Raw genomic sequence first — 26,534 nt, 5'->3', positions numbered from 1 at the left:
TATAGTTACACTTATAGAAAGTTCTAGAACAGGCAAAACACTAATCGATGGTGGGAAAAATCAGATTAGTGGCTGCCCCCTGAGGGGTAGGGGCAGGGATTTACTGGGAAGGGGCAGGAGGAAACTTTCTGGGGTGACTCTGTATCTTGGTAGGGCCTGGGGTTGTACAGGTACATGCATATATCAATACTGAAGATGTGTGTATTTCCTGGTATGTAAATTTTCCCAGATGAAAAACAAACAAATATTGAACACGCATTAATGATAGGGATGCTGAAGTACTTGGGGGAAAGGGCACTGATACCTGAGACATAATTTAAAATGCATCAAAAAATCAAATGGATTCATGGATGGAAGGAGGAATGAGAAAGTAGTAAGTAGTAAAGCAAGTACAATAAAATGTTCATTATAGAATCTAAGTGGTAGGTACGAGTATTCACCATAAAATTTTTTCAACTTTTTTGTATGGTTGAAAATTTTCATAAAATCAGTTGGAAAAAAAATCTGTGATAGTCCCATAATACCATCATTAAAAAAAAAAATTAATTTTCCAGATCATTGTATACAAAAAGAGGAACTAAGAAAATTTAAAGAGCGGAGAAGACTAAACTTTTTAAAGTAAATTCAAGTACCAAATACATACTAGTATTTCACTTACTTCAGAGTAAATAAGGCCCTCACTTTCTGCCAAAAGAAGAATAAGGGTATCTCATCATGCCTTATGAATGCAAACACACCTGAATCACTGTTCACAAAAACCACATCCTTCTCTAACCCCAACTCCTCAATTGCTGTTAGAATCATGTTATAGAATCAGCTTGCCAAATGCTAATGGGCTTTGAACACAAGCCAGAAGATTCCCCCAGTCCCAGCTGGGTGTAACCCCAAATTCCACCCTGCTCTATCAGACCTCCCTAAGAGCTCATGAGAGTTATTCGTGCAAATTTCTTATCTGTTCTACGCATCTGGATCACACACCAAGTACAGAACTTTGCACTTAGGAGCCGCTCAGTAATAACTGCTAAAGGTTGCTTTCCATGGTTCAAAGACCAATTGAGACTATACAAGGGTTTATTTTTGCCTTTCTTCATAAAAAACTACCCCTACCCACTAAGAGCTCCTTATTTCTAATGGTAAAATGCTATGATGATCAAAATGGTGTGAAGTTATAATTTATTTTTCCATGTCAAGAAGTACATAGTATGAGACTGAAGCCAGGCTGCCTAGTGTTAAATGGTGGACTTAACGTCTTTGCGCCTCACATTCCTCCTCCATAAAATATTTACCTCACAGGACTGATGTGACAGTTAAATAAAGTAACACATTAAGGTACTTAGCATGGTGCATAGCATATAATAAGCATCCAGTAAATGTTAGCTAAGGAGCCCTGGTGGCACAGTGGTTAAGCGGTCAGCTGCTAACTGAAGGTCGGAGGTTCCAACCCACCAGCTGCTCCAAGGCAGAAAGATGTGGCAGTCAGCTTCCATAAAGACTACAGCCTTGGAAAACCTATGGGGCCATTCCACTCTGTCCTACAGGGTTGCTATGAGTCGAAATTGACTCAACGGCAATGGGTAAATGTTATCTAGCCATTATTATTATTATTTATTAATGTATAGGTAAAGGAGGCTGAGATGCTGTCTCTATTACAGTGATTTAACATTAAGTAAGAACAATACAAATATCATGAATATTTACCATTCAAAGAATTTAATAAATCACAGCTCTTTTTATCTAAATAAACTTCACTTCCAGGTTCTCAGAGTCAAAATACAAAAACTCAGTACCACTTTAAATATAGCATTTGATATTGCATAAGCCATTGATTCTGACTCATGGTGACCCCACGTGTTACCAAGCAGAACTGCTCCATAGGTTTTCCTTGGCTATAATCTAAATGACAGCAGATCACCTGACCTTTCTTCTGTGGCTCCTCTGGGTGGATTTGAACCGCCAATCTTTAGTTTAGTAGTTGAGTGCAAACTGCTTGCGCCACCCAGGGACCCAGTTCTACTCTGAAACACACTGGGTCTCCATGAGTCAGAATCAACCCGAGAGAAACTAATGACAACAACAACTGCATAAACTGTCTTATGTTTTTCCTGCATATCTGCCAAAGGCATAGTTCTAAGGTCACAGGTTAAGAAAGGACAAGAAGTCACTGGTCCAGAGTCTGTCTCAAGATCTGTGGAGAAAACACCCTCAGCGGTCTTCATCAAGATCCCTCTCCTTAACAGCCCCACTGGCAAGAAAATCTGCCTCTCAGTTCTCTCTGCCCACTGGAGATGGCGTGATCCATCCTCTACGTTATGTCAGTGGTCGGCAGATTGAGTCCCCCAAAAATATCCATATCCTAATCCCTGAAAAAGGAGCCCTGGTGGTGCAGTGGTTAAAGCACTCGGCTGCTAACTGAAAAGTTGGCGGTTCAAGCCCACCAACTGCTCCCGTCACAGAAAGAAGTGGCAGTCCACGTCTGTAAGGTTTATAACCTTGGAAACCCTACATGGCAGCTCTACTCTGTCCTATAGGGTCTTTGACGGCAGTGGGTTTTGGAATCCCTGAAACCTGTGAAGGTATTATGTTAAATGACAAAAGGGACCTCAGAGTTAAGGTGCTTTAGGTTACTGACCTTAAAATAGGGAGATTATCCTAGATTATCTGGGTGGGCACAATCTAATCACTTGATTCTTTAAAAGCTTAACAGTTCCAGAGAACTTTCTCTGGCTGGGGTCAGAAAGACACAGCAGAAGGAAAAACCTGAGAGATTCAAAGGGTCAGAAGGACTGGGTACACTGTTGCTGGTTTGGAGATGGGAGGAGAATGTGACAAGGAATACAGGTGGCCCTAAGGAGCTTTCGCTGATAGCCAAGAAAGAAACGAGGACCTCAGTCCTAAATATGCAAGGAACCAAATCTGACCAACAGCCTCAATGTGTTTGGAAATGGATTCTTGCCCACAGCCTCCAAAAAGGTGCACGACCCTGCTGACGCTTTGATTTTGGCTTTGTGAGAGCCTAAACAGAGACCCACCTGAGCCATGCTGGGCCCAAGCTCCTAACCCACTGAAACTGAGATAATAATGGGTGTTGTTTAAGTGCCTAAGTGTGTGGTAATTTGTTAAGGCAGCAATAGAAAACTAAAACGATGACCCTTAAAGCATATGAAGATCCCTAGCAAAGATCTGTATCCTTTTTTCTCTAGACCAAATCATCTCTGAGACTTGATCGTCTTTTACAAACAAGACTTTGAAACCACTCATTTAGCTGCCTTTCTTTAAAAAAACACTCCTGTAGTTCCTCCATCGGCTTAACTCGGCTCACCCATTCTGGAGCTGAGCCCGTGATGACCACCGATGATGAGGTTGATTACAAGCTCCTGCAGGAAGACTGTGTGAACACAGGGCCCAGCACGTCCAGCCCAAACAAAAAACCTAACCCATTGCCATCAGGTCAATTCCAACTCACAGTGACCCTATAGGACAGAGTAGAATTGCCCCATAGTGTTTCCAAGGCTTTAAATCTTTACAGAAGCAAACTGCCACATCTTTCTCCCACAGAGCACCTGGTGGGTTTGAACCACTGACCTTTCAGTGTGCAGCCAAGTACTTTAATCACTGCACGACCAGGGCTCCTAGGTCCAGCCCAGGACTCAGCAAATGTCATGGATGGACAAGCATATGGTATGGACAACCATAACAAAGGAAGCCAAGCAACCTAACTTCAAGTTCTTCTTTGAATGCATTCTGGAGGTCCAACAGTACTCTTAAATCTGGCATCTAGGTCTAAACACAACCCTTCAAGTATAATCAGACCAGTCATACCTTCTCTAGAAGCCATACATTCATCAAGACAGCGGAAAATCACTCTGGCAGTATTGGTAACTGTTATGGACTGAATTATGTCCCTCCAAAATATGTGTTGGAAAATCAACCCCCTATATCTGGGGATGTCATGTCATGTCATGTCATGCCATGTATCAGTTGTGGACATACAAGTGTAGGTTGGATCCTAAATCTTATCACTTCTGAGTTCTAGAAAGAGCAGCCTAGACACAGAGACAAGCACACACATACTGTACTGGGGAAGGCAGATGCCATATGAGTATCTTCGAGAACCAAGGAATGCCTGGGGCTACCAACAAAGAAGGAATCCACATTGACAAGACCCTGATTTGGACTTTGAGCCTCCAGAACTGTGAGAAAATTAAGCTCTATTCTTTAAAGCCACCCACGTGTGGTATTTCTGTTACAGCAACCCTAGGAAACAAGGACAGAAACCAAGTCATGTTTTCAACTCTCTTTACTTGAATAATTTTATAATCACCTAAAAGATCCAAGTCTTTTTTTCCACCGATTTAAAGAAAAAAAAGATTTCATATATTCTATTCTGGTACTTTGTTAGTTTTAACCTATAATTAAAGTCTCCAAGAATTTTTTTTAATCTAAATTTTATAAGCCTCCTTCTGACCTTTATTTCACAAGAAAATGTGATCAATGTCCTCAAGTGAACCATTAATAGAAAAAAATTAAACAAAACAGGGCCAAAGGCTGACGCAAGTTACAAGCACTCTAAGTCTTTCTGGTAGGATAAATTTCCATTAGAAACAGTTGTTGATGATTCTTCACTCCAAGAGGAGGGATTTAAGCTAAAAAAGAAAACAACCACAACCATGCTCTAAACCTGTCAGTGTAAAGAGGAAGAGCGTGAGCCTCATCCATTGAAACAGGGCTACTATTACTGAAATCAGAAGTCTCACTAACCTGGCACATTTCATGGACTGAGGCTAACTTTAGTCAAAGTGTTCAGCGTGTTTAGTTCAGCTCCATCAAAATTACACTTAACGTCTTTCCCGCAATACAAATTCAATAGTTTTTCTATTTACATTTTAACCTCAAAAAAGTAAGTCTAAGCAAATGAGAACATTCAACCGACTTGGAAATAGTTGAGTCTTTCCTTAATATTAATTAAATTCACGATTTTCTATCCCAATGGGGTACATCTTAAAATAAAACCAACAAAATGATAAAATAATGCAATTGTGCAGAGAGTTAAGGGCTTGACTACTAGCTGAAAAGTTGGTGGTTCGAACTCACTGAGAGGTGCCTCGGAACACAGACAGATCTGCTTCTGAAAGGTCACAGCCTGAAAATCCTATGGAGCCGTTCTACTCTGTACACATGTGGTCACTATAAATTGGAATCAGCTTGATAGAAACTAACACTACTCACTTCCTAGGTATGTTTTCCTAAGACATTTGTTACTGGCCACAATTCCAAAAGATATTGATAGTTCTCATATTTGAGTATGTGTTTACATATTTTATATAAACTTAAGAGTTCAAAATATCTGATGAACATATTAAATTCATAGTTTCCTAGGCTGCTATAACTAAATACTGCAAACTGAGAGGCTTCTATGAAAAGAAATTTATTATCTTGCAGTTCTAGAGGCTAGTAGTCTGAATCCAGGGTATGGGCAAGGCCATATACTCCCTCTGAAGGCTCTAGGGGAAGATCTTTTCTCATCTCTCACAGCTTGTAGTATTACCAGGTATTCCTTGGCTTAGAGGTGCATCTTCACATGGCCATCCTAACGGTCTCTTCTTCTCTTTTATAAGGACACCACTCAGACTAGATTAGAACCCACCCTCCTCCAGTATCACCTCATATTAACTGATAACATTCACAGACCCTCTTTCCAAACAAGGTCACCTTCAGAGGTACCAGGGGTTAGGAGGACTTCAACATATCTTTTGGGGGAACACACTTTAATCCACAATGATCATTTTATCTCCCAATCCAGTTTAAGTAATATGAGAGAGCTTTACCTAATCATTTCTGAAATTATTATTCAGAGCTTCAATTAACACTGGAAATCACTATAGGACCAAGCAGTCCGTTTCATGCTGTAGAAGCTTAAATCTGTGATCACCATAAAGAGCTCTCCTCCCTAACTTACAGCCTTTAGGAGCACTGAGGGGTGTGCTGCATGCTTATGCTCTCTCTGTCCCTGGACAAGTCCTTGAAGTATCTAGAAATAAACATCACAGACAACTGATAGCTTGGATTTTAGTTACACAAATGCTAGTTGGTTTCATCTTACTCAAGGGAAATACTCTTGCCTAACGACATAAAAGATATCTTAGTGATTAAAAAAAAGATATCTTAGTGATAGCCTTCTTTATTAATTTATCTTTCCATATATTTTCCAGCTGGATTGTAAAGTACCAGAAGGTGATGGTGTTGTTAGGTGCCATCAAGTCGATTCTGACTCATAGCAAGCCCATGTGACAAAGCAGAACTGCCCCATAGGATTTCCCAGGCTGTAATTTTTACAGGAGCAGATCACCAGGTCTTTTCTCCTGTGGAGCTGCTGGGTGCACTCAAACTGCCAACCTTTTGGTCAGCAGCCCAGAGCTTAACTATTACATTACCAGGACTCCTATCAGAGAGTTAACCAAAAACTAAACCAGATGCTGCTGAGTTGATTCCAACTCACAGCAACCCTACAGGACAGAGTAGAACTGCCCTGTAGGGTTTCTAAGGCTGCAATCTTTATAGAAGCTGACTGCCTCATTTTTCACCTGTAGAGCTGCTGGTGGATTTGAACTGCTGACCTTTCAGTTAGTAGCCTAGCGCTTAACCACTGCACCATCAGGGCTCCTTCCCAGAGGGCAAGAACTTCTAAATAAGCAAGTTTACGCAAAATACATGTCTTCCCACCACCTCTTCAGTCTAATTAGTAGCTAGCATATTGTCTTCATACACTTACCAAAAAAGCCAAACCCACTGCTGTGGAGTTGATCCTGACTCGCAGTGATCTTATGGGACAGAGTAGAACTGCTCCATAGGGTTTCCAAGGCTATAAATCTTTACAAAACTAGACTGCCACATCTTTCTCCCACAGAGCGCCTGGTAGGATCGAACCACTGACCTTTCTGTTAGCTGCCAAGCACTTAACCACTGCACCACTAGGGCTCCTTACAGTAGATACAGTAGATGCTCAATGTTTGGTACTTGATTTCAGGAGCACAAAAGAGTAGCGGAGCAGAAGGCAAAGGGAAGTGAGGATGCACAACAACGATCCAACCCACTGCCACTGAGTCGATTCCTGCATGGATTTTAACTACTGACCTTTCGGTGAGCAGCGGAGCTCTTAACCACTGTGCCACTGGGGCTCCAACAATGATCCAGGGGACAGCAAATGGAATGGTCTGGCTGGAGAAGACAATATAAACTTGTGAAGAACGGGAGATAAAGTTGGAACAGGCACTAACAGAAAGAGGGAAGGTTGCAAGGACCTGACTTGGATTTCACACCTGGGACAACAGGAAGAGAGTGAACATTTTTCTGCAGGGGAGAAACATGAATAAACTGGTGGCTGAAGAGGGACAATGTGGATGAAAGAACAGCCTGAAACCAAAAGAGATAGGCACGTTGCATTCAAGCAAGTACCCTATGAGGGATAAGGTATACATGACAATGCAAACTGAATGAAATCAGTGAATTTTATAATAAAAGACATGAAGACAAGTATTGTGCCTTAACATGAGGCAAAGTTTTCAGCCTTCAAATAACTAAGGGAAGGATTCACTATCCTCCTTCCCTCTGTCCCATGAAGTTTGGATCTCCACAATACTCCCCCAAATCACCAAAACAGCTGCTATTCTAGGATTTGCACAAATTTTACATCCCCCTGCCCCCAAACTCTGGGCTACATTGAACTTAATTATTTTGGTCCCAATGAGATGGAAAGTGCTAGACCAAGAGAGTTCATTCTTCCATTACTCCCTAGTAGGTCCAGTGTCAAGGAGTATCCAGATATTCTCACACTGCTCCTGCCCTCTGCCCAACTGGGGGCTTCTACAATTGTTCAAAGGGTGCTGGACCCCAGAGACCACTGGAGCTCATTTACCTAAGGGAGAGTGTCATGGATTGAATTGTGTCCCCGCAAAATATCTTTCAACTTGGCTAGGTCATGATTCCCAGTATTATATGACTGTCTACCATTTTGTCATCTGATGTGATTTCCCTACGTGTTGTAAATCCTATCACTATGATGTGATGAGTTGAATTGGTGGAAGTTATATTGATGAGATCTACAAGATTAGATAGTGTGCTAAGCCAATCTTTTTTGAAATATAAAGGAGAGAAGTGAGCAGAGAGACAGGGGGAGCTCATATCACCAAGAAAGCAGCACCAGGAGCAGAGCGTGTCCTTTGGATACCGGGTCCCTTCACAGAGAAGCTTCTGATCCAGGGGAAGATTGATGAGAAGGCCGACAGAGTGAAAAAGCCTTCCCCTTGAACTGATGCCCTGAATTTGGACTTTTAGCCCACTTTACTGTGAAGAAATAATTTTTTCTTTGTTAAAGCCATCCACTTCTGATATTTCTGTTATAGCAACGCTAGATGACTAAGACAGATGGAGAAATAAAAAGGGGGAATGCTGAGCCCCTGAAATACCTGGGAGGCCAGTCCAAGTTGGGGGAGGGTCCCTATCTTTTCATTATATAAAGGCACTGGGGGCCCATGGTGACACCAATCACAATTTTCTTTTACCTCATTTAGTCACCAATATATAAAAAAAAAAAAAAAAAAAATTTTTTTTTTTTTTTAATAGGTTCCAACAAATCTAGAGAAAAGCTTAACAGCAGGCAAAAAAGATTTCTAAAAGTGGCTTTTGGTAGGAGTTTGAAATGCTACCTGCTCTCTTTGCAGATGCGCAGCCCAACTCTGGAAGGGACACAGAGGTCTTGATGTGTCTTGCTTACGAACAAAAGAAAAGTCACAGCCCACTGATCTCATCTAGAAGAAAAATAATTATTTGGTGATGGTGAGGGCTCTCTGTGGTAGCTCCAGATTGGCAGAATTTTGTTAAGTGTTGAATGTAAGGGCTCCACGCACTTCACCAAACGTTGTCCTCAGCAGCTGGTTGCAAACGTGGTCCATGCTATACTATGACCTGACTTTATGGGCGGGTCTCTTGTGACAGCTCTTGGGGTTAAGGGTCTGTATTAGTTTCCTATTTGCTGCTGTAACAAATTACCACACGCTTAGCGGCTTAAAACAACACAAATTTATTGTCTTACAGTTCTGGAGGCCAGAAGTCTGAAAACAGGCTAAAGTTAAGATGCAGGCAGGGCTGCATTCCTTGTTGAGGCTCTAGGGGAGAATATGTTTCCTTGCCTTTTGCAGTTTCTAAAGACCACATATATTCCTTGGCTTGTGGCCCCTTCCTCCATCTTCAAAGCTAACAGTACAACACTTTCAAATCTCTCTTTGACTCTTATAAGGACCTGCCTCCCTCTTATAAAAAACCCTGGTGACTATATCAGCCCCACACGGATAAATCATAATAATCTCAAGATCCTTAACTTAATCTGCAAAGTCCCTCCTGCAGGGAAGGTAACATTCACAAATTCCAAGGATCAGGAAGTGGATATCTTTGTTGTTGTTGTTAGCTGTCGTCGAGTTGGCTCCCAACTCATGGCGACCCCATGCACAATGGAAAGAAACACTGCCTAGTCCTGCGCCATCACCATTATCAGTTGCGGATTGGACCTTTGCGATCAACAGGACTTTTGTTGGTTGATTTTTCGGAAATAGAACACCAGGCCTTTCTTCTTAGTGTGTGTTGGTCTGGAAGCTCCGCTGAAATCTGTTCAGCATCATAGCAACACACAAGCCTCCACTGACAGACGAGTTCTGGGGATATCTTGGGGGAAGGCATTAGTCCACCTACTACAGGGTCTGTGCGCTAGAGAGCCATATTACCTCAAATCATTTTACTTCTCTCAGCCTGGGGGACTTCATCTCTAGAAAAAGGAGGATAAAACCAGTGGTGTCACTAGGGTTGGTGTCACCCTGTGTGGTAACTCATGGTGTCACCAACCCATGAACCTCCTCCTGAACCAGACCATACAGAATCCTTAGCAATGCTTTCTGTACTGTTACTCATAAGTCGTAATTCCTGCATATCACTTGTTCTTTTCCTTTAATTATTACTTCAGCCTCAAAAAAGTTAGTGATATAGGTTCACAAATACTAATTACCACAATATTGTAGCTAAAACCCCAGAAAATCAGCCACTGTAAAAACACCGACAGCAACAAAAACAATAGCGCATGCTTGTAGCCCGTGCAGACGAAACCATGGGATCTGAAGTGTTACTGTAGTTGGGTAATAATGGCAGGGCTGACGTGAGTGCATTAGAAGGTTCAAAAGTAAATCGGCATAGAGTTCTGGCTTTGCTGGTGCATCGATACATGTCAACTGGGCTTATGAAAAATGTTTTTGCTGTTACAACAACTATAGAGATGTTATTATAGCAAGTCATTTTGGCGTCACCCTCCTCTGGCAATGTCACCAGATGTGGTCCACACCCCCTGCACCTCCCTAGTGATGCCACTGGGTAAACTTATCTCTGAAACTTTCTAGATCTAGAATGTGCCATATAAACATATCTCGTTTATTTACTCACTACATGGATCAAAAGGGTGAGACAGCATCTAAGTGGGTCCCAGATTCTGAGTCTAGTTAATAGAGGAGTCAGGAAAGTACACTAGCTTGAAGGAAAAGGGGGAGGTTGGAAGATGAGGAGCTGAAGGTGAACCCAGCACAACAGAGGTGTCCAGTAGCTTGTTGGACATAACGATGCAGAGCTAAGACACAAGAAAACCCAAACCAAGGCACTAGATAAAGGCAAGAAATAGAAAAGCTGAAGTCATCCACGTAGAAAGAGTTACTTACTGGAATCTGTAAGGATCAGTAAATTCTGTACCAGGCAAATGAAAGAAAAAGGAGCAACTGTTTGCAGAGTGAACTTGAATCAGGGAGGAAGAGGAGCTGGCAAAAGAAACAAAGACTGGAACCAGAGGTAGGTGGAAGTCTTTGAAACATGCTTATGGCACTACTTACTCATAGGAGACTTACTATGAAGCCCTTTCTAAAGTGGCTAATTGCCTCAATTTTGCTTATTTACATGTTTGCTTTTGTAAAAACAATGATTTTCCTAATGTAGGGCATGCTGTCGGATTTGTACTGCAAAATTTCTTAAAAAATAATTGGCCTATCTGGAGTGCTGAAGCTTAGTTTTTAAAATACATTCAGTTTCATTTGCTGGGAACTGAGTACTTCAGCTAAAACTGTGCTCTTCAAAAGTCCTAAGGCTATATGAAATCAAATAAACATGGCCTAGTGATAATTTTTTTTTTTAGTGATAATATTTCTCTATAACTTGATCCATCACCCATCTGTCAGTTTGTCAAACTGTGGTGGCTTACGTGTTGCTATGATAATGGAAGCTATGCCACCGGTATATCAAATTCCAGCAGGATCACTCATGGTAGACAGGTTTCAGCAGAGCTTCCAGACTAAGGCAGGCTAGGAAGAAAAGCCTGGTGATCTTCCAAAAATTAGCCAACAAAAACCTTCTGGATCACAGCAGAATGCTGTCCAATTCACTTGCTTTAGCCACTTCATCAGGAAGGATGAATTACTAGAGGAGGACAAAATGTTTGATGGAGTAGAAGGCCAACCAGGGCGTAACTCTTAGCGAGCTGGCACAACAGCTGCAACGACGGACTCAAACATGCTGGTGATTGTAGGACTGGACAATGTTCTGTTCTGTTGTACAAAAGGTCACCATGAGACAGTTGACTCAACGGCAGCTACCTATTTATCTCTGTAACTTAAACTATAATAGCATTTTTGCTGTGTAAAATAATTTCCATTAAACATGTTTCACAAGAAGTGTGCAAGGTAGTTGTGATCATAGGACAAACTCGTCCATCTAGATCCCTAAAATAATTTTAACAAAGAGGAATTTATTCTCTCACAGTCTAGGAGGCTAAAAGTCCGAATTCAGGCTATCAGCTCCAGGAGAAGTCTTTCTCTCTGTCAATGCTAGGGGAAGGCCCCTGTCATCAATCTTGCCCTGGTCTAGCTGCTTATCGGTGCAGGGATCTCAGGTCCAAAGGACGCGTGCTCCTGGCTCTTCTTAGTTGGTGGTAATGAAGTCCCCATGTCTCTCTGCTCACTTCTCTCTTTAGATCTCAAAAGAGATTGATTTAAGACACAACTTAATCTTGTAGATTGAGTCCTGCCTTTTTTTTTTTCAATCCTGCCTCGTTAATATCATAGAGGTAGAATTTACAACACATAGGAAAATGACATCAGATGACAAAATCGTGGACAATCACACAATACTGGGAATCACGGCCTAGCCACGTTGATGCACATTTTTAGGGGTCATAATTCAATCCGTAACTGTCCCCACTGAGGTTCCAGCTGACAGCCACCATCAATTGGGAAGAGGAAACCTGGGAATCTCGAGTCTATCTATTCCTTGTATGTATTTTCAACCAGTTCACCTACTTTCAACTCCATTGCTCACCCTCAAGGGTAAGGCCTTAAGACTGAGTAGGCAGAGTATGATCTAGTAAGAACGCATATATACAAAGCTTAATTCTTACTATCACCAGAAAGGAGAAATATCTTTATAACCCTATCTAGTTCTAAGAGGTAGTGGTTTGTAGTGAAAACCCTGGACTTGTCATGAAAAGGCATGAATTTAATTTCTAGCTCAGTACTAGTAACGTAACATTCAGCAGGTCACTTAATTTCTCTGATTCTCAGTTTCCTCATCTGTAAAATGGGCATAATAATAGCCACCCTCCTTACTTCACAGAATTACTCTAAAGATCAAAGAAGATAATGGGTGAGAAAGCATTTTTTTATTTTAAGTAAAAGACTACTCAAATGTGAGATTTATTCAGCGCCTACTACTTGTATTAGCCACAAAGATTTACACAAGAAGCAGAAGGCACAAATCTTGTTCTTTATATTCTTGGTGATACGCCACAGTTTGCTTTCACAAACATTTACTTGAACACATCTTCTGAGCCTAGCACTGTACCAGATGCTTGAAGACCTCCTTATAAGTCAGATCCCTTTTCTTCAGCTATAAAGCATGGACAAAATGTTTTGCCATTAGACAATTATCCTTTAAAAACAGTACTATGAAAACCAGGTCAAGTTGCTACGAAATTATCAGATACCAGTGCTAGCCGACTTTCTCCGGGTGTTATTTGGGGGATTCCGTTTCTGAGCAAAGTATAGATCCCTAAAATAATTCTTATCCAACTTTTCCTTCAATACACAGTGTTATACATGTATATTGTCTTACACATGTAGGTGACTTCCACATGCTTTTTAAGTAATTACCATTTACTAAATTAGTCTCTATTAACAATACTGTATTATGAACAGTATGTATTAACAATACAGTTAGGTTTATAGAAGTATCAGTAATTTGTTCAAAATAAAGTGATGACTGAAACTTTCAAAGTACTGTGTGTACTTTAGGTAGAACTCTTTGCAATATTGTCTTTCTTTCGGTAAAGGTTTTAAGCTCATAAATGCTTTTAAAGAAAAATTACAAATAGGATAAGAAAATAATTCATAAAGTCATTTCAAAGACTTTGCCAGAAACTCCCTAGACATTGCTATTGATTTCACATTGAGCTCTCACACCTGGGTTGCAGTGAAGCCCAGGGGCCTTTACAAGCTCAAGACCTACAATTTCCCAGGATACGAGTCCATGAGTTTTATTTAGATGTTATATGCTTAATATAATGTCAACATAAGTTATGCTTCTTGGATGATCCTCCTAATATTTTACACAGCTTCACAGTCTTTCAACTGATCAGAAAAACCAAACCCATTGCTCCGAAGTCAATTCAACTCATAGAGGCCCTATAGGACAAAGGAGAACTGCCCCAACAGGGCTTCCAAGGCTGCAATCTTTATGGATGCAGACTGCCACATCTTTCTCCTGTGGAGCCACTGGTGGGTTCAAACCACAGACCTTTTGGTTAGCAGCTGGGCACCTTAACCACTGCACTGCCAGGGCTCCTTTCAACTAATCGCAGAGGGCTAATAACTGAAATATGAGTTTGGCAAGGAATAGACCTCTTGGAAAGGAGAAATTTGCTGCAACAATTCACCTCAAATGTTAGGACAGGCCGTAGCTTTTGTGAAATGAACAAAAGGTTAGTACATCATTGCAGAATATTTTGATATTAGATAGTCAGCAGCAAAATGAAGATCATACAATAGGAGTCTGGGCATGGAGTCTTTTAACCTAGCTCTGACCCCTTCCTTTTGGCACATAAATACTGAGCTGGGCTTCCAAAGTACCTCCCCATAGAATACATCTGCACAGCTTACTGCTCTGCAAGGAGGGCCCCCCTCTTTCAAGGCACTTCAATGCACGGTTTAAGATGTGGAGCTCACAAAACTCAAATATTAGTAGAAAGTCAAAATTAGTTAATACATTTGAATAAAAGTTTCTGTACAATTCCAAAAAAGAAATACTTTAAACATTTCAGAGCAAGTTTTAATATACAGAATGTAATTAGACAAAATATTTAATAAAAACATGCAATCATATTCTAAAGCTAGTTCAAATTCATGATTATCAAAGCAGAGCCTTACTGGGACAACTTACTGTTGCATTTCAAATTGCTTTGCAGATTCAAAGCAGCTACAGTAAAAAGAGGCCCTGAAGCCAAACATTAAATTTTGCCTTAAATATATAGTTTCCTCAGAAGATGTAATAAAGACTCATTTAATAAAGAAGGTGTCATTTAGTCCCAGGAATCTAGTTGGAATACTACAATATATGATTTCTATTTTTTTTATGGCGTAGTGGTTAAGCGCTACAGCTGCTAACCAAAGGGTTAGCAGTTTGAATCCACTAGGCTCTCCTTGAAGACTCTATGGGGTTAGTTCTGCTCTGTCCTATAGGGTCGCTATGAGTCGGAATCAACTCGACGGCACTGGGTTTGGTTTTAGGTTTTATATATTCAAGGTCTCTAAGTTTTTCCTGAGTAATTCCCAAACCTTGGTGATGCACAATGTCTGTGCGCACACAACACATGATTTAAGTAACGGTTTCTACCATAAAAGCAAAATTCTTAGAAATGAGGTTTCAGAGAATGTCAACATTGAACATTTCTTCTTAAAATGCAAGCCAGTGATGGTGATCACAGTTTATACTTTATGTAACAGCATAGTGTATGTATTAGATGTCTTACAGTGTATGTAAGACACTATGGCACCAATAGTTTGCTCTTGGCTACTAACCTCAAGGTTTGCGGTTCAAAATCACCCAGTGGCACTGCAAAAAGAAAGGCCTGGCAATCTGTTTCCCAAAGATTCCAGCCGAGAAAGCCCCATGGAGCAGATGCACTCTATATCACCTGGGGTTGGCATCAGTCAGAATTGACTCCATCACAATGAGTTTGGTTTTGGTTTTTATATAGTGTGGTATAAGTTATTAGATGTCTTCAACCCTTCGCTCACTTAACATGATCGGAGCACCAACAATGTGCAAAGCAATCTACAAAGAGTTGTGGAAAATGCAAAGTTAAATCACTTGCAGCGTTTGTCTTCATTCTGTACAAGGTCCAAAAGAGTAGAGAGGAATGAGTTAAATAACTATAAGATAGAGAGCGGTGAGTACCAAGGTGGTTTGAAAAGCTCAGTGGATTGAAAGCATTCTTCGATCTTCGAATGTCAAAGGAGAAATTCTCCATTCCCTTAAAAGTGGTACTAGCTTAAAATCTGGATGCCATGTAGTGAGACCCTAACTGCTGATACAGCTCCTGTGCTCAGCTCTTTAAGAAGCCATCCTTGCTGTAAATGAAAAATCAAGGAAGTAATCCAGGGGGGGCGAAATATTCCAAGACACTTGATCTTCCATTGAAACCAATCCATATACTAAGATACTCCTCATTGCTGTTGTTACTTGCCTTTGAGTCGATTCTGACTCATGGTGACCCTATATGAGCACAGTAGGACTTACTTCTGAAGTGTCTCTAGATGGATTCGAACCACTAACCTTCGCATAAGTAGTCCAGTATTTAACCATCTGCACCACCCAAGGACTCCCAAGAAACTCCTAGCCGTGGCCTAAGTACCCTCACAGCTTGCCCATTTCTCATCCACTTCACAGAATTTCCACTTCTGAGAGTTTAGTCACCTGATCTGATTTTTAGCAACAAGAGTTCTGCAAAATGTGATCTTAGACCTCAACCTAGTAGGTTTTCTATGATTCTTTGTTTTTTAATTGAAGCTATTTCTTCCCCTACTTTATAAGTGAATGAACTTAATTTTTCTATATATTGCTGTTTCAAGTGCAAAGCAAAAAAATCAACTTATTCCTTGGGATGAATGGCCTTGTTTAAGTGCAAATATCATACTTACTAAAATAGGTGAAATCAAAGTGGGTATTAAGAGGCTCCGATTCAACACAGATGATCTAATGTCCTAAACATTTGTTTCCTACATGAAGCGATATATGGGTCTTTTTGTACTTGGTCAACGTCCTCCCTTCCATAGTACACAGTACTAAGTTTATATGCAATTCACAGTGGTCATTTTATACCAGAGCTGTAGAAGAATGCCTGCAAATGATACGCAAGTGATGGATCTGAAAACCTTTAACTCAAAATGTAGGTAACAAACTAAACCCGGCAGATTATCAGCAGAACCTCCCCTCTCTGTCACAACACCAGAGGGTCGAAATCCAGGCTTCTCCGTGCCCAGGCACCCGGCGCTCTGAATACTGTCATAGTGACAAGGTTTGGCTCCAGAAAAGGGAGTTAGACAGCATCCAAGCAATTAAGGGCTGGGATGGAGCGCTCCTCGCTCTTTCGGTTTGCAGGGCAGACTTTACAGGACATAGACTGTTCTCAAAGGAAAGACCACAAGCAAGGATCTCTGGGGTCCACAGGGCTGCAGGGAAACTCCCTAAGGCAGCCCAAGCGAAAGAACCGATAGACCCGAGAGACCCCCGGCAGCGGTACCGTGGTGAAGGCAGAGGCTCCGTCACCCTTGAGAAAAGGCAGGCACCAGAGAAGCACAAGATTCTGTCCTCACGAGAGCGTGCAAAGGAAGCCTCGGGGCTTCCCCAAAATAAATCCTGATTTTAAAAACAAAAGACAGTCGTGGTCTTTCTCAGGGACAGCCACGTTCCTCCCAAGGCTGGAAAGTGATTTGCAGAGGCCAAAGATTAGACAAAAGGCATGAGCTGGCGACATACAGACCTGAAAATCATTTTTTTTAAACTGATCAGGGCCTCCCACTTCCAATTCTTTCTCCCCTTCCGGGAATAATTCCGGGACCACTGGCAAATCCTTCAGGTCCGGAAAAGACGTCGAGTAGGGAGGGGGGAAAGACCCCGAAACTTTCCCAAACTGCGGCAGGCTGGTGGTGGGCAGCAGCCACGGACCTCGGGGCCAGCGTCTCACCCGAGCGGTCCCGGGGCGCAGGGGACACCCCTGGGGCGGTGGCTGCCCCCTCGCCCAACCCGCCACAACAAAAGGGCTAAGCACAGCCTTCGGGCTCCGGCTTCACCGGATCCGAGCCCGGAGCGGCGAGCGGGCGGAGGCGACCCTTTGGTGGCCCCTCTCGCCGGGGCTCAGGCGATGGAGCCGCGTGTCCCTGTCACGGCATAAAGGGCCATCGGATGCATCCAAACAAGCCACCAGAAGCAGTAACCACAGCTGGTGCCACCCCCCTCCTTAGCCCCCAGTCCATCGGGAGCATCTGCCCCGGGCACCTCGGCGTCCCCGGCGGCGCCGCCCCCTCCAGAGCGCGGCGAGGGGGCTGCAGGCCCGGAGGCTGCGGCTGCGGCTGCGGCTCCGGCGGCCGCCGACACAATGCGGCCGAGACCCTCCCCCGCCAGGGCGGCCGCCGCCGCCGCCTCCTCTGCGGCAGGCCCCTCGCCGACACAAAGCCCGTCGGCCCCGGCCCTCGCTCCAGCCGGGTCCCCGCCGCCGCCGCCCACCGACCTTGGGCGCTGGGCTCCCGCAGCGTTTTGGTCACCGCCTTCCAGACGTTGCAGCCCAGCAAGCAGAGCAGGAGCGCCGCGGACCTGCTCATCTCCGCGCCGCAGGGACGGGGGCTGGCGAGGCGCGGCCCCTCGGCTCGGGCTCGGGCTGCCGCAGGCGCGGACGACGAGGACCAGGAGCGGCGCGTCAGGGGCAGCCGGGCGCCGCGCCTCCCTCCATGTTGCCTGCTCCGCTCGCGCCGGGCCCGCCGCCGGATTGGACGCGCCCCCGCCCGGCGCCGCGCCGGGCTCCGCAGCCCACTGCCGCTCCCTCCTCCGCACACCCTGGTGGGTTTCCCTGAAGAGCGGCGGCTGCGGCTCCACCAACTATTTAACCCCTTCCTGCCCCGCCCGCTCGCGGCGCCAGGCCCCGGACCCGTGGTGCCACCTGCCGGCCGCGGCGCCGCGGGGAGGCGCGGAGAAGGGGGCCGCGCGGCCAGGCAGCCCCCGCGCCCCGCCTGCGAGAAGCCGCCACGACGCCCCTTCATTCCCGCCCCGCGCGCCCCACGCTCCGCCTCGGCCCTGACAAGCGCGTCAGAGCCTCCCGGTCCCTGTTATTTCTGAGAGCACTGAGAGCCACTTCTGGCACTGAGTCAGCTCCAGTCCCCCGCAGCCCTGGAGAAAAAACCCTGCTTTCCGGGCGGAGACCCTCACACCTGGTTAACTAAGGGTCTCCAGGCATTTGTGCCTGAAGGTTGTGACGTCCCTCGAGTTCCCCAGTATAACGCGATCCTGAAGCTATTCATGTCACAACCCAGGAATATTCCCCAGGGTGGATTCGGCACCCTACGTTAAAATTGAGCAGAAAGAATTCCTAAACCTGCATAAAGTGTAGTAGGCCCCCAGTACACAAATGGTGACAGGTGAACATCTCCAGGTTGAATTGGGCTTGGGTATTTCTTGGCACTAGTTTTTTTTTTTTTTTTTTATTTCTAGGGTAGGGTAGGGAGGTAATTGAAATTTATTGAGGTTTTTTTTTTATAGCTACTTTATTTTACATTTTTGTTTTATCTTCTCAGTATATGCTCTATATTCTCCTCTATAGCCCCATTTACAGAGGAGAATATGGAGCCTGAGGAGGGTTTAAAAGAGCCTCAGTGGCTCAGTGGTTAAGCGATTGGCTGCTAACCCACTATTGGTTCTGCTGGTAAAAGACCTGGTAATCTGCTCCTGTAAAGATTAACCCATTGCTCTCCAGTTGATTCTGACTCATAGCGACCCTGTAGGACAAAACAGAACTGCCCCATAGAGTTTCCAAGGCTGTAATCTTTGTGGACGCAGATTTCCCCAACATCTTTCTCCTGCAGAGCCGCTGGTGGGCTCGAACACTAGGAGTGCTTAACCACTGTGCCACCAGGGCTCCTTTCATAAAGATTACTGCCTAGAAAACCCTGTGGGATACTCTACTCCGTCACATGGGGTGGCTGTAAGTCGGGAATTGACTTGACGGCACCTAACAACAACAAGAAGGAGGATTAAGGAATATGCAGAAAAGCACAGAGCTTGTCAGCCCCAGAGCCAGGGTTCTAATAAAACCATCCATCTGGCTCTAGAGTTGAACTTCTTTACAGAAACCTCCAGGCTTCCCTTAAGCTAGGGCCGCCTGCCTGTTCTCCTGTCAACTCTCTCCTCTTTGAATGTTCCTCCATACAACCCTCACAGCCACCTTACCATCTCCACTCCATCCACCAACCCACTGCAGTGACACCTGGGACCTCTGCTGGGGTCCTCGACTCTGAGGAAATCCGGACCAGACTGCTCAGCCCTGCTCCCACAACACTAGGCCAGAAGGAGGCTTATTAATGTAATTTTATTAATTGAGCATAAAGACCTGGCCGGCACTGTACCAAAAAGAAAATGAAGGGTGGTGCACGCTGGGTCTGGGCTTGCCCAGTTGACTTACAATAGACAAATTATTGTGATACACAAGAGTAACCAGGAGGTAGAAAAGCCCATGTGGGTTTTATGGTCATCCTCAGGACCAACGCTGCAATTAGTGCAGATTGAGCACCTGCACAGAGTAGCAGGTAGGAAGGCAAAGTGAAACCCCACAATTAGGGACTGTCTGATTCCCTCCTTCTGACTATAGCATTAACACCTTAGGGCTATTCCAGGACCCACTTCAGAGCCAGAGAAGGAAGTGAGCAGGATGACAGTCCAGCTCAGCCCTTGCCTCCAACTTGGGTGCCAGCCCACAGGAGCACAGAGTCCAGGCTAGCTTCTTGGACTGGAGGGGATGGCTTCATGGAGCAGGACAATCCTGAAGTTTTCAAGTCACTTACTTGGGGTACAGGGCTGCTTCTAAGAGAAGTGGCATTAAACCCATCCTGCAGTTAAAACCTCTCACTTGAAATCCTTTGGGACAGCGCATTGGTCAGGGATGTTGGTTATAAGAAATAGGACCATCCAGAGAAAAATAATAATAATAACCCAGAACCAGGCTGATGATTAGGAGGGCACCTTAGACTCCCACAAAACCCTGGGAGATGAAGTGCCAAGTCCCATAAGGGAATGAAGGAAACTAATTTTCAGATCCATAATCTATGCCACTCACTTGACTGGATGTATATCCTCATAACAACTTGCCTGGTCAGTATTATTATTCCTATTACACAGAGGAACAAACTGAGGCTCAGTGGAATTAAATAATTTGCCCAAAATATCCAAGTCTGAGCCAGTAAGCTCAAATTCCCAATATCATGTTACCTCCAAGTTAAGTTTCATGCAAATACCTCTAGCTGCGTCCGAATTGTTTTTAAAAACCTGTTCTAATCCCAGTAGAGTCTGAGTCTAGTTAATGATATCAAACCAATGTCAATTTCCTGGCTTTGCTAACGTACTATAGTTATATAAGGTTAGGGAAGCTGGGCGAAGCTGGCCGAAAGGTATATGGACTCCTCGGTACTGTTTTTGTAACTTCTTGTGATTCCATAATTATTTCAAAATAAAAGTCTTAAAAAGAAAAAAAACAAACAAAAAATTCCAGTCTTATACCATTTTTCTAAGTTTTACTGTTCACTCAGAACACAGGTGTTTGTGATCCTGGTACAGATTTCTAGAACGTTTAAGAGTGGAACAAGTCTTAATAAACACTGAGTAGTCCAATCAGGTGTGGGTCACAATCGTGACTGTGGATGGTGATGGTTTTGTTATCGTAATTGTGTCTGTGTAACAAAACTTGTGTGGACTACACAGCACTTTTGGAGAAGTTTATGTACCTTCTCAGCAACACTGAGGCTTTTATAGTTTCAGAGCTATGGCCCACCCATTTTGCAGATGTTCATTGTGAAACAAAGAGGTTAAATGGTTTGCGCAGTGCGCTCTGCAAATCAGTCTCAAAGCCAAGACTAGGTCTGGGGCCCCTTGAGGTACCACCCCAAATTCTATCCCTGCTTTACTTGAGTGAGCAGCCCCTCATCACATGATATTTTCCAGTTAGTGGTAGAAAGCTAAGCAAGCACAAAATTCTGCTGTATCACACCACCAAATATATTTGCATATCAAGTACCAAGAATTAAGTAAGGATTCAATAATCACACTTATTTTTACTGGAATAAAAGAACATAGCTTGCTTTTTTCTCATGTTCTGCTAATCGGACTCCCACTCAGTAGTAATTTCAGCGAGGAAAAAATCAGGGCTAGAGATGCAGAGTTTAAAGAACAATGGAAGTCAGAAGTGCTCTTTCCTTCTAGAACTCTTATTGCTGCACTTATCAAAATCTCACATTGTTTGACTAAGGATGACTTATGACTGTACTGCTTTGAAATTGCTTAGAAGTTGCTGGACTCTGCAGCATTTGATACCAGTTTCTGAGGGCTCTGCCAAAAGAAGTGATGCCAGGTACAGAACTTTTCCCGTCTGAATGTTCCAGAGACCTTGGCTTCAGAGGCGGTGTCAAGGTTTCTTAGCCCAAGATTGTTTATTCTTTTGAAATCTTTCCTGAGGTTGGTGCCTATATAGTGGAATTTTAATTGTCTAAATCTACTTCAGGAGGCAAGGTCTTTCCTTCTCCTCTTCCTCCTCTGCCCCCCTGCGTCTACAGAGACCCCCACCCCCCATCAGAAGCTGCCAGTAAACAACGAACTTATTACGAGGCTTGCATAGGCCAGGAAGTGTGTCACGGACATCCCTGCTTCTGTTTGCTGGGGCTTTTATTAAAGTCAGATAAAATGTAGCCCTAGGTGGAAACTGTAGCAATAACAACTGCCATTTTCAAGAGTATGTTTGCTATCCATCTGAAAAAGAAAAAGATAAGGAAATTACTGTAAAGGGATTGATGTGTTTAAACCAACCCAATACTTCCCACATTCTTCTCTAATTGTGGCCCAGGACACAATATGACAAAACAAAAACGTTAAAAAACAAAAACAAAAACAAAAACCTGTTCTAGAGTATTTTTCTAAACCTTCTTCTTCACTCAAAACACTGGTGTTCATGATCCTAGGGTTAGAGTTCTAGAGCTTTCAAGGGTGGGAGAAGCCTTTAATGAATTCTAAATGATTTGTCAGATCAAGTTTGGGTCACAAACTTGACTTTCCAACAAGGTCTTTCTTTCAAGGACATCTTCCGTTCCTTTCTACATCCTCCCTTCCCTCATCCAGGTTCTCAGCCAGGAGAGTCATCTTTCTGGGGAAATAATTCTGTGAACGAATGTCTGACATCAGCTTCATGTGAGATTTGCAAAAGTACATCAGCCTACAAGAGCGGATCTCTGGTAGTGTAATTTCAGATCCTGTGTTTGATCTGTTGACTCCCTGGGTGGGGCAAATAGTTAACATGCTTGTAGGAAAGGCTGGAGGTTCAAATCTACCCAGAGGCACCTCAGAAGAAAAGCCTGGTGATCTACTTGAGAAAAACCAGTCCTTGAAAACCTAGGGACCACAGTTCTACTCTGACACACAGGAGGTCACCCTGAGTCCCAGTAGACTCAATGGCAACTTTTTTTTTTTTTTTGGTATGACCTATTATATTTTGCATGTCCCACAGTGGATATGCCAAGAGATATGGGAATTCAGGGCCTTTTGCACAGCTACAAGGGAAGCCCTCATGGCACAATGGCTAAAGCATTCGACTGCTAACTGAAAGGTTGGTGGTTTGAACCTATCAGCCACTCCACGGGAGAAGGATGTGGCAGTCTGTTTCCATCAAGATTACAGCCTTGGAAACCCTATGGTACAGCTCTAGTCTGTTCTGTAGGGTTGCTGTGAGTTGGAATTGACTCCATAGCAACAAGTTTTGTTTTGTTTTTTTTGGTTAACACAGTGACCTTTCCTCTCTGTTGCAAGTACAGAATTAGGCACAAAACAGGAGTTTAAAGAATTATGATTACCTTCTTCATTTTGTCCATGATCTTTCTCTCTTTTCCCTGACTGTTTAAGTTTTCAATGAAAAACAAAATAATAATAATAAAAAAACCCCAAAACTTCCTCTCCTCTGCCTTGCTTTATGTCCCTTCTAAGTTCCAGCCTCCGAAGGCAGATCCTGTAGGCACAGATAAACATTACAAGTAGAATGTGGAAACTAACTTTCCTTGAGTCTACCGGCCTCTATGGCTATAACTCGATGGGTCAGTAATGGGCTGAGCTGGAAACTTCTTGCTCTAATGGAACAGGCTCACCAAAAGGACCATTGAACTAAAATGCTTTGCCGAGCAACCTGGTTCTCTGTTAACCACTGTTGTCGTTAGGTGCCGTGGAGTTGATTCTGACTCATAGCAACCCCATGTGACAGAGTAGAACTGCCCCACAGGGTTTCTTGCCTGTAATCTTTATGGGAGCAGACTGCCAGGTCTTTCTCCTGTGGAACTGTTGAGTGGGTTTGAACCGCCAACCTTTTGTTTAGCAGCTCTTAACTGTTGTGCCACCACATCTCTTTTGTTAACCACTGGCCTCTGAATGGAAACCCTGGTGGCGTAGTAGTTAAGAGTTCTGTTGCTAACCAAAAGGCGGGCAGTTCCTATCCCCCAGGCACTCCTTGGGAACCCTGCGGGGGTGGCTACAAGTTGGAATTGAATCGACTCTACAGTAAAAGGTTTTCCTGGGTGGGTTAGCCTCTGAATATATTTTTTTTTAACAACGAAGATCTATTGATTGAGTGCCTGGGGTGTATATCAGACACCTGCCACAACATTTCTTTTAATGCCCTAAAAATATAGTTAGTTGCCTTGGAGTCAACTCCAACTCACAGCGGTCTCATGGGTGTCAGAGAAGAACTGTGCTCCATAGGGATTTTAGCGGCTGATTTTTCAGGCCTGCAGATGTTAATGCCCTTGTCCTGTTTAATTATTAGCAAAGGTTCTCTCCCCAAAGTATACTCTAACAGTTTTCTTCATTACAGCCCCCATAAACATGGAAATGAGGGTGAGGGGGTGATTTGTCTGGGCGAATAACACAATTGGTTTAGATGCATTTGCCTTGAGTACTGGAACCCTGGTGGCACAATGGTTAAGAGCTCTGCTGCTAACCAAAAGGTCAGCAGCTTGAATCCACCAGCTGCTCCTTGCAAATCCAGTGGGGCAGTTCTACTCTGTCCTGTAGGGACTAACTCTGAGTCAGAATGGACTCCACAGCAGCAGGTTTGGTTTTTGGTTTCTGCCTTGAATACAAACGGCTTTAGGAGACCATTTTCTGTGTAATTTGAAGGGATTGGATGTGCTGTGTTGTTCCCTCTACCTCTGAAATTCTCTCTGTTGAGTCTTAACCAGGAACGTACTGCAAATGCTTGTGTTTCCTTATATTTCAATCTTCTGAGGAGGCTGAGACTTTTGTGGGCAAACAGAAATTTATTTTCATATATTTAAAAGTTTCGTGTAAATTTTAGCAAATATTTTATTGTCATATTCTTCTAAAAATCTTCAGAAAGTGAAAAAATAAACAAGAAAGAGATAATAATAAAAATTAAAAAATAAAAATGGGCCCAAAGACCTATACAAAGAAAAGTATGAAACACTACTGAGAGAAACCAAAAGAGATCTGCATAAATGGAAAAACATACCATGCTCATGGATAGGTAGACTCAATATTGTGAAAATGACAATTCTACCCAAACCGATTTACAAATACAATGCAAATACCAACAACATTCTTTAAAGAGATGGAAAAACTTATCATTAATTTTATGTGGAGAGGGAAGAGGCCCCTGATAAGTAAAGCACTATTGAAGAAGAAGAATAAAGTAGGAGGACTCACACTACCTGACCTCAGAATCTACTATACAGCTACAGTAGTCAAGACAGCTCTGTACCGGTACAATGACAGATGCATTGAGCAATGGAACAAAATTGAGAACCCAGATGTAAATCCATCCACCTATGGTCACCTGATCTTCAACAGTGGCCCAAAGTCCATCAAATGGGGGAAAAGACAGTCTTTTTAACAAATGGTGCTGGCAAAACTGGATGCCCATCTGCAAAAAAATGAAACAGGACCCATACCTCACACCATACACAAAAAATAACTCAAAATGGGTGAAAGACCTAAATATAAAGCCAAAAACTATGAAGTTTATGGAAGAAAAAATAGGATCAATGCTAAAGGCCCTAATACACAGCATTAAAAAAATATATATATATATACACAGCATTAACAGGATACAAATCACAACCAACAACACACAAGCTCCAGAGGATAAGCTAGATAACTGGGATCTTCTAAAAATTAAACACTTAAGCTCATCAAAAGACTTCACCCAAAGAGTAGAAAGAGAACCTACAGACTGGGAAAACATTTTTGGCTATTACAAATCAGACGAAGGTCTAATCTCTAAAATCTACAGGAAAATCCAGCACCTCTACAACAAAAAGACAAATAATCCAATTAAGAAATGGGCAAAGGAAATGAACAGACACTTCACCAAAGAAGAGATTCAAGTAGCCAACAGACACATGAGGAAATGCTCATGATCTCTAGCCATCAGAGAATGCAAACAAAGACCACAACGAGATACCATCTCACTCTGGCATTACTGGCATGAATCAATAAAACAGAAAATAACGAATGTTGGAGAGGCTGCAGGAAGATCGGAACTCTTATGCATTACTGGGGGGAATACAAAATGATACAACCATTTTGGAAAACGATATGGCACTTCCTTAGAAAGCTAGAAATAGAAATACCCTATGATCCAGCAATCCCACTCCTGGGAATATATCCTAGAGAAATAAGAGTCGTCACATGAATAGATATATGTACACTAATGTTCATTGCAGCATTGTTCACTATGGCAAAAAGATGGATAAACAAACTGTGGTACGTACACACGATGGAGTACTATGCAACGCTAAACAGCAAAGATGAATCTGTGAAGCATCTCATAACATGGATGCATCTGTAGGACATTAAAGCAGAGTGAAATAAGTCAATCACAAAAGGACAAATACTGTATGAGGCCATTACTGTAAATATTCATGAAAAGGTTTACATACAAGAAGAAACAATATTTGATGGTTACAGGGAAGGGGAGCAGTGGGGATGGAAAAACACTTAATAGACAATAGATAAGCAGTAACTTTGGTGAAGGGTAAGACAGTATGCAATACTAGGGAAGCCAGCACAACCTGTACAAGGCAAGGCCATGTTAGCTCCATAGACACATTCAAACTCCCTGAGGACCGAATTGCTGGGCTGAGGGCTGTGGGGAC

The 26,534-nt window shown here is 43.1% G+C and overlaps 1 protein-coding gene across 2 annotated transcripts in view; it reads right to left on the bottom strand.

The window, feature by feature from the left end:
- The window catches only part of FAM171A1 (family with sequence similarity 171 member A1), a 156,154-nt gene extending 137,914 nt beyond the window's left edge, over nucleotides 1-18,240 (bottom strand). Inside the window, exon 1 of one of the 2 annotated variants that reach the window (XM_049881927.1) lies at nucleotides 17,858-18,240. In XM_049881927.1, coding sequence (XP_049737884.1) covers nucleotides 17,858-17,948 — 91 coding nt within the window. In that variant the 5' untranslated portion in view covers nucleotides 17,949-18,240. The remainder of the gene's footprint in view (nucleotides 1-17,857) is intronic. The other variant, XM_049881926.1, reaches the window with a different exon arrangement.
- Nucleotides 18,241-26,534: the final 8,294 nt, after the last annotated feature.

Source organism: Elephas maximus, chromosome 4 (genome assembly GCF_024166365.1).
Source record: "Elephas maximus indicus isolate mEleMax1 chromosome 4, mEleMax1 primary haplotype, whole genome shotgun sequence".
Classification (NCBI taxonomy): domain Eukaryota; kingdom Metazoa; phylum Chordata; class Mammalia; order Proboscidea; family Elephantidae; genus Elephas; species Elephas maximus.
This window is presented reverse-complemented; position numbering and strand designations above follow the sequence as displayed.